This window comes from Emydura macquarii, unplaced genomic scaffold, assembly GCF_026122565.2.
Source record: "Emydura macquarii macquarii isolate MOO-44397 ecotype Brisbane River unplaced genomic scaffold, CSIRO-AGI_Emac_v2 contig_1152, whole genome shotgun sequence".
Lineage (NCBI taxonomy): Eukaryota > Metazoa > Chordata > Testudines > Chelidae > Emydura > Emydura macquarii.
Genome location: NW_027131289.1, coordinates 1,122 through 10,081, shown reverse-complemented (window position 1 = coordinate 10,081; position 8,960 = coordinate 1,122). Strand labels below are relative to the sequence as shown.

General features: G+C 45.9%; 1 protein-coding gene and 1 pseudogene across 1 annotated transcript; both read right to left on the bottom strand.

Annotated features, from left to right (window-relative positions):
* Positions 1 to 330: 330 nt before the first annotated feature.
* LOC137152269 (chemerin-like receptor 1) lies at positions 331 to 1,359 on the bottom strand. Its single transcript, XM_067546810.1, has one exon. It carries the CDS (start codon positions 1,263 to 1,265, stop codon positions 372 to 374), a length of 894 nt encoding a protein of 297 aa, XP_067402911.1. The 5' UTR covers positions 1,266 to 1,359; the 3' UTR covers positions 331 to 371.
* Positions 1,360 to 4,691: 3,332 nt separating this feature from the next.
* On the bottom strand, positions 4,692 to 5,633 carry LOC137152268 (chemerin-like receptor 1; annotated as a pseudogene).
* Between the last annotated feature and the right edge of the window lie 3,327 nt (positions 5,634 to 8,960).

The following is an 8,960-nucleotide window of genomic DNA, read 5'->3' as shown; positions in this document are numbered from 1 at the left end:
AGCTGCAGTGGCAGGGGGTGGGGTGATGCTGGTTAAAAAGGTTGGGAATCACTTGGTTAGACCTTCCTCTGCTCGACTGAACAGCGCATTATGAAACATTAGTTCCCCATGTAAGTACTTGGTTATAGTCTAGGATCAAGTCACCCTTTAACCCTCTCTTTGTTAAGCTAAATAGACTGAGCTCCTTGTGTCTATCACTCTAAATCAGGTTTTCTAATTCTTTCATCATTCTTGTGGCGCTTCTCTGAATAAGGCCAAAAAAATTCACTTACGCAGAAAGACCATTTTGGGGTCAAGAGGAAGCTACGGGTTCCAGCAAAAAGAATTCTTCATCTTCCACCAGGCAAATATGGACAATTCCATCCACTCCCCTACTCAGCCGGCTCTGGTCCCGAGTTGTCAGCGGTTTGGGGGTTGCGTGCACATTGGCGGTACCTCAGAAACTCATCTTCCATGGTGAGGTAGAAGATGGGGTTCAGGCAGCTGTTGAAATATGTCAGGACAGAAACAAAAACGCTTCCTTTAATCCAAGGAGGAGAAGGGAATGCATCTGAGATCAGCAGTAAGCAGAGGATGTGATACGGTAACCAGCAGATGAGAAAGTTCGGGACCAAGCCAAGGAGGATCTTGAGCGGCTTGGTGGACTGGCTCAGCCTGTTCCTTCTCAACTTTGCAGCTAGAAGGATATAGAAGGTCGGGATCAAGATCAAGGCTAATGGGATCAGAAACCCGACCAGGAACTGCATTGCAACAGCAGCCTTCAGCCACTCTTTCTGCTGCTGTAAACGAGCCCATATCCTGGCAGGCGGCAGCACGTATTCCCAGAGATCACTGCATCGCAAGCCGAACCCAAAAGACAGGGCCCACATGCCCAGAACGACCCAGACAGCCAGGCGGGGGATGCAGTGGTTCTGGGCCCACGCGGGGCGTTCCACGAGAATACAGCGATGGACACTGAGGGCCGTGAGGAGGAAGGCGCTGGAGAACAGGTGGACAGAGATGATGGCGCTGCTCAGCCTCTCAGCCCACTCTGAGTCCAGGAGGAAGATGGAGGTGCATCTGAGGGGCAGGAACGCAATGAAGATAAAATCGGACAATGCCTGGTTCAGAAACCACACGGCACTGACCGTCCTCTCCACACGGAAGCCGGTGATGAAGAGCATGTAGCCATTCAATGACACCCCAGCGAGGAAGGCCAAGACACACAGCACCAGGAAAAGGATTGAGAACTCCATTCCGAGAGCATTTGCAATTATAGTGTTCATCCTGCTCCTCAGGTCTCTGTCTGTGTGTTGGCAGCGCAGATGTACTGAGCAAAGGAAGGAAGAATGATGAAAAGGTCTCCTGGAGAGGACAAGGACACAGAGAGAGAGGGAGAGATGATGCAATGAGGGTCTGCACAGTTTATAAACTCCACAGATCCTGGGCTGAGCTCAGATAGGATCAGATTCTTGTAGGTGAATGGCACCGATGTTTCAAACAACTTAGAGTCAAAGAATCAGAACCGCAGAGTTAGAAGGGACATGAAGGATCATTTAGCTGATGATTTTCTTCTTGCTGACATTTTTTATTTCTACACAAGGGGAGGTGGACATTGGAGGGGGTCTAAAATGCAGAGACAGAAACATGAAAGAAACCCCCAGATCCTCACCAAAATTCCCAAATCATCTTCTTACTGGTAGCTTCCCATAGGAGCTGATTGCTCCCGTCTATGTTTAAAAAAAGTTAGTTAATTAATGATGGCTTTCCTCCTGTATGTTTTAATAATGAAATATTTGAAAGTGATTCTTCTCCTGCCCCCTCATTTTGAAGTGGAGTTTTTGTGTGATTTGGGCAATTTGAGGGGGTGAGTTAGTGGACTAGTTAAAATCCCCACCGAAAAAGCCCCCTATAAAACCTCCAATGACAGGGATCGGTTCCCAAAGAGAAGAACAGTAAGACTGGAACGACAACGATGAACAAAAAGCAACCCAACAAACACCAGACGACGAGGAGAACAGTAACAGGCTAAAACAGTTTTTTAAAGAAGGACATTGCACGAGTCAATTTTAGTGGCTAGACAGGGAATGACGACTCCTGGGTTTTATCCCAGACTCTACCACTGAAGTGCTGGGGAACTTGGACAAGTGACTTCACTTCCCCAGGCCTCTGTTTACCCTCCAAACATTCATGTGTTTAGAGTTTGTTGTGACTGGGCCTTTTTAGGTCTGTGCAGCCCCCGGTGTGAAAGAGACCCTAACCCTGGTCAGGGGTGTCTAGTTGTAATAATAAAAAGCAGATAGGAATGGTGACCCATAACTGAATTAACACAAACACGCACAAATTTTGACAATTCAATGCAAAAAGAAGAGAAATAATTTCAGCCAGCTCTATCCAGAGCAGATCAGGGGAATGAATGGGGCAGCAGGAATGGGGGACATCCAGGGAACATAGGGGTGGACAGAATGAGATCCATGGGGCAGCTGGAGGGTTTGCCTCATTTCCTTACATATGTCTTGGGGTGATGCAACAGGTCCCCCACATGACGTCTGTAGCTTACCCACACTGGCTCAGCCTGGAACAGGATGCTGTTCTCATGGGGGTGTATCTGGAGGGTGAGGAACAGTGGGGGGAAGGATCACAGGACGTGGTTGAGTGTGATCACATGAGCAAAGTCTGCAAAGCGTACCACAAGCTCCCCCCTTGTAGGGCCTAGCGAGGTGTCTCCATTCGGCCGCCTGAATACAGGACAGGCAGGCAAGCGGAGCCCCTTGGAGACAGGAGAAGCTGAGATGCAACCACGTCCAGACAACTCCAGCAGGCAAAGTCCCAGGAACAGAAATTCTAGCTGACAGTTCGCCCCACTGCTTGGGGAGAGAAAGCAGACCCCCACAAGGAGTTGGACACATGAGATTCTCAGCCCTGCCTTTGCAGCAGGGGACCCACCCACGTCACAGGCCAGCCAACGCTAAGGAAACCCTCGCTCTGCGCTAGAGACCACAGAAACCACAGCCCAGCCTCTTACCTGCCTTTGCCACTCATCATTTGCCTGGAGGCCTCAAATTAGTGCCAGCCATTTCAGAAGGACGTTGATGAGTTGGAGAGGGTTCAGAGAAGAGCCACAGGAATGGTTAACAGATTGGACACCAGGCTTGACAGACAGAGACTCCAGGAGCTCAGTCTGCTTAGCTGATCACAGAGAAGGGAAAGGGGTGTGGTGATGACAATCTGTAAATACCTACAGGGGGAACCAATATTTGATACTGGGCTCTTGGATCTAGAAGGCAAAGGTCTAACAGGATCCACTGGCTGGACAAAGTCACAGATTCACAGCTTGCAAGGCTAGAAGGTGACATTGAGATCATCTCATATGATCTCCTCCATCATAGAGGTTCCCTAAATGAATACCCAGAGGAGAACTTTTAGAAAGGCACCCTAATTTGCTTTTAAAATAGCCAGTGATGGAGAATCCACCACGCCTGTTGGTAAATTGTTCTGATGGATAATTACTTTCACCACTAAATATCGACGCCTTATTTTGGGTCTCGATTTGTCTAGCTTTAACTTCCAGCCGTTGAATTCTGTTAGACCTTCCTCTGGTAGATTGAAGAGCCTGTTATTAAATGTTTGTTCCACATGTAGATACTTATTGACTGTGATTGTCACCCCATAAACTTCTCTTTGTTAACTAAATAAATTGCATCTCACTATAAGGCATAATTTCTAGTACTTTAATCATACTCACGGCTCTGCTGTGAATAAATCGTAAATTTTTAACAGTCTGGGGAATTGATCATTGGAACAACTTCCCAATGGTATTAGTAGATTTTCCATCATTGCCAGTTTTTAAATTAAGGTGAGATATTTTCCCCTTAAAGATCTGTGTAGTTCAATGAGAAATTAATTCAGAAAAGTTCTCTGCCTTTTTGATACAGCATGATGACAACAACCCCTCCCAGACCAGGAAGCTATGAATATACGAACATGAAAAAGATCTTGGTAGCAAATCCTGACTCACTGAAAACAGAGGGCCTTTTTCTATGGGCGTCAATGGGGCTGGATTTCACATTCTGGTTTCGACCGATGTCTAAATTCTGCATTCAAGATACGTCAGATAAAACTACCTAAGACTGCTGCCTGAAGGTTGCAATATCACATGACTTTATTTCTGAAAATTCAGAATGCACACAAGGCTGCCAAAACACAGAGAACCGAAGCAGACTGCGCGCATTGGCAGAGAGACATCAGTCACCCCACCGTGGCTGGCTTTCTGCAGACTGACTGTGATCGTGGACGCTTCCCTGCAGAGTTTCCTCACAGAACCAGGAAACCCCTCAGGATCCAACGTGATCGCTGGTGAGTTTGACACACATTCAGTGTGACATGGAAGATGGGAAGCTGTCTGAAAATGACAACGATGACGCGACTGAAAGAAGAGGAAGACCCACTGAGAAAGAAGAAACACTGAAAATGCAGACACAAGAGATGCAATTTTTAGCAATAATGTCCTTTGAACATTTTCAAAAAAGGCTATGAAAACAAACAAATTAATTTCCACACAAAAAATCAATTTCTGAAAATAGGGCGTTTTGACAGAAAAAAATTGGGCCTCTACCAGAAGTCATTGTCACACGTAACCAGTGACGTGACACCAAGGAATCAAAATCACCATTCTCCCTTTTCAAATCACTCTCCTCTACGAAAATGGCTCCCTATTTATTTCCACCCAACGTGACCAACTCTAATACCACATTGACTGGGGTTAGACAGTTCTGCCTCTGTCTCCGGCAGCTGACAAAATGCTGTCACTTGATAAGGTAGAAGAAGGGGTAGAAGTAGCTGTTGAAACAGAGCAGGGCATGAGTAAAGATGGTTCCAGTATTTAAGGACGCTGTGGTCCTTGGAGATGGTGCTTTGGGTTAGGTCTGTAGAAGGTGACGATGTGATATGGGAACCAGCAGAGGAAGAAAATGATGTGCAACACGAAGAGGGTCTGGAGGGGCTTCTTGGACCAAGCCTCCTGGTTCCCACCCAGTTTGGCAGCCAGGGTGACCAAACAGAGGCTAATCAAGGGTAATGGGACCAGAAACCCCAACCAGGAACCGGATAGCGACGTAGGCAGCTTCTCCTCTCTCACTCAACAAGAGACTCTGGTCGAAGCAGAGGCCATGGTAGTGCCAACTTGCCATGACAGCCACACTCCAGATGCCCGGTGTGACCAGGGAGGCCAGAGGGACCATGCGGTGGTTCTGGACCCATGCGGGACAAACTGAGGAGATGCCGCTGTCAGCGCTCATGGCCGTAAGGTGGAAGCTGCTGGAAAACAAGCTGAGGGAGGCCACTATGGTGGTTATCTTGCACAGGACACTTCTCAAATACCAGTGGAAGCTCATGGCCAGCTGGGCCATCAGAAGGGGCAGGAAGATGTCAAAGAGAAATCCAGCTATGGCCATATTCAGGTGCCACGTTGCTTTGACTGACTTCTTCTTCTGGTAGCTGGTGATGAAGAAGATCAATCCAGTCCCTGTCACACCAAAGAGGAAGCCCAGAGCACAGAGCACCATGACAGCTAGGGGCATCAACTCCAAAGGTGCTGTACAGTGAAGACGGGCAGCTTCTTCGTTGGCTGTCGCCTGGGGACAAATGCAGGCCATGCAGTTCTGGGACTGATCAAACAAAGAAGGAACGAATGTGAAGTCTTAATAACAGAAAAAGAGACAGGACAGAAGTGGATCATGAAGATGGATGCAGACATCAGTGGAGCTATGGCACTAATAGGTGCTCCGCAGGTCAGAAGAGATCTAAGCACGGCAGCTCTGATAGTACCGAAGGAAAAAGAAAGCAAATGCAGCTGGTAGAAAAGCATGAGAAAGTGATGGGGGAACCAAAACAATTTGTTCTCCACTGTCTTTTTCTATTTTTCGTCTTTTCTAATGGCCACAAAGAGTCCTGAAGCTGAAAGTCGAAACCCAAAGTTCTTTGGAGTTTTAGAAACAGAAACAATATGAAAATTGCAGTTTGAAAGGAAGAGAAAGTGTTTCATTTCAGCTAGCATATTTCCATCAACGTTTTTAGTAAAAAGACAAAAACAGGGATTGAAATGGAGCATTTTTTATGAAAACCCCAAAATCGAAACCGTGAAGCAAGATTAGTTCCTCTTTCAAGAAAAACAAACATTGCAATTTGAGACCTTCCCATTTTGTTTCCCTTTGAATTTTATCCCTGAAAAATGCTGTAGGAATTGAATGGTTTTTGGGAAACACTTTGTGTTCGACAAGATCGTATGTTCCAATGAAAAAAATTTTACAGGAAAAACTGGTGATCAGTTCTGGAGCTAAGGCCACTCTGTTCTGAACAAAAACACACCAAAAACAGAAAAGGAGAGTGCAAATACAACATTATGGCATAAGACAAAGTTGTACTTTCAAAGAGATGGTTATGGAGTGAGCTTATTCCAGTCTGTATTTACCTATCTTCCTACCTAGAAAAACGAGCGCTAATGGCTGGAAGTTTAAAGCTAGACAATTTCAAACTGGAAATAAGGTGCAATTTTTTAACAGTGAAGAGAATTAACGAATGGGGCAATGTACCAAGGGTCATGATAGAGTCTAAACATTAATAGCGATTTTAAAAATCAAGGTGGGATGATTTTTCTAAAAGATCTGCTCTCGTTCAAACAAGAATTATGTGGGGGAGTTTTCTGTCCTGTGTTAAACAGGAGGTCAGACTAGATCAGTGATTCTCAGTCTTTCCAGACAACTGTGCCCCTTTCAGGAGTCTGATTTGTCTTGCGTACCCCAAGTTTCACCTCCCTTAAAAACTATGTGCTCGCAAAATAAGACGTAAAAATACAAAAGCTCAAAGCGTGCAGTTACTGAACAATTGCTGATTTTCTCATTATATCTCTATGAAATTATACTTTGTACTGACTTTCCTAGTGCTTTTTGTGTAGCCTGTTGTAAAATTAGGCAAATATCTAGATGAGTTGATGTAACCCTGGAAGATCTCTGTGTAGCCCCAGGGGTACATACTCCCTGATTGAGAACCACTGGACTAGATGATCTCAGTGGTTCCTTTAACGGTTATGAAGCAACTATGGGACTTTAACTGCAGAAGCACATTTTTCTCTCAATGGACCTGCAAACTGTGTAAGGTGGTTTCATGGTGCACAGCAGTTGCATGACAGGAAGCGTAATCACTAGAGCTGGACACAATATTTTTTCAACAGGAAACTGAGATCTGAGGAAGGAAAATTTTCATGAGAAGTGTCAGAAAGTGTGAAAAAAGAATAGTTTTTTTGGTGGGAAAACTGGAAATTTACAAATTTAATCCAAAAATATATTATTTTTGGCTTTTTATGGTTTTCATGCAACTTTTTCATTTAGTTTGTTTTCTGCCGTTTTTGACCTATATATTTTGACCAGAAATGTTCAGCTTTGAGTTGCTGACACGTCCCTCCCCACCGCACACACACACAGAGTGCAGCTATCAAGTTGCTACACATACACACACTTTAATTTTATAATCAAAAGTAATTTTTTTCTGCAGAAAAAGTTGATAAAAACAGCTCTCCCCTCTACCATTTAATTGTAATTTTCCCTGGAGAAAACCCCCATTTGCTGACTGTGCCACTTCCTCATGGGAAACCTACCTAGCTCAGCTCCAAATCTGCTCCTGTTTACCAAAAGGATACAAATAATGTCTCCTCTGCCAGACTAAATGTATCTGTCCCTAGCTAACCATCCGACTCCACACCATCAGTAGCTAACACATGCTGGAACAAAGAGGGATCCAGAGCGGGGAGTGTTTGCAGAGTTTACAAGCTCCACTGAACCTGGGAAGAAATCAACTGACCTGCCTCAACTCAAAATTAGATTCTGCTCAGCAAAGAGTCACTGGCAAAGCATCGTGGACGAGATAGGAAGATCCCATAACCCCAGCAGCAAGACGGTGGAATAGGAAGGGTTGTCAGAGCTCACCAACTCTGCACGATCTGTGAAGAAATTTACCTAACATAACACATCAAAATTGGCGTCTGTTTAGTCAAAGGATGGTTATTGAAGTCTCCAAGACAGGGAGTGAGCGAGAAAGAGAAGGAAACGTCCCCACTTGATGCAGAGCCAGAGGGAGACCAAGCCAGGAGTGACAGGAAGAAATTAATCAAACACCCTTGCAAGGACTGAGAGGTTCCCAAAGAAAGCCAAGGATTGAAGGAGGGTTTTAGATGCAGGGGGAGGGGTTGCTCCAGACTGTGAGGCAGGGGGGCTCCCTTCAAAATGGGCAGGGAGGAGAAAGAGATAGCAAGGAGGATCATTTTTTCATCTCTGCCTCAGGCGGCCGTGCATCGCAGGGTCAATGCTGGGTGCTCGACATGCTGCCTTGAAGCTCACACCAATGGCCTCTGTCTGGGCAAAGGAAGCTGTGCTGATGTGGGTTTTGCTAGGGTGGGGGTTGGGCAGCTGAGTGAAAGGGAAAGTGCAGATGGGGATTGGGTCCCACATCCTCTGCAAAGCTTCAGAGGTGTCGGACGCCTGCTGCTGTGATCTGAACATCATGTCATCACCTCCCAGGCTCAGTTCTGGGCCCTGACCACCTCTCATTGAGAAGAATCAGCAACGCAGTTCTAAGAAACAGAAGCTGCCATCCAGGGAGGCCTGCAGAGCCCTGCTGGGACATGACCACATCCTGGCAAGGCCCCGGCCCCTTCTCACCAGAGGAAGCAGGGATGCAGAGTCAAATTCTCCATTTTTCTAGTGACTATTTGTTCCCCTTATTGACCAGTTCCAGTTCGATTTCAATGGCTGTTTGGTTGCAGAGTCTCCGTTGTTCTCTGAATTCTTGGTCCACGGTGAGGCAGAAAGAAAGGATTGAGACAGCTCTTCAAATAGACCAATGCCTAAGGGCTGTGTTTATCTCTGCAGCTGAGACTTTGACAAGATCTGTAGGGATGAAATGACATGCTATGGAAGCCGGCAGAGGAA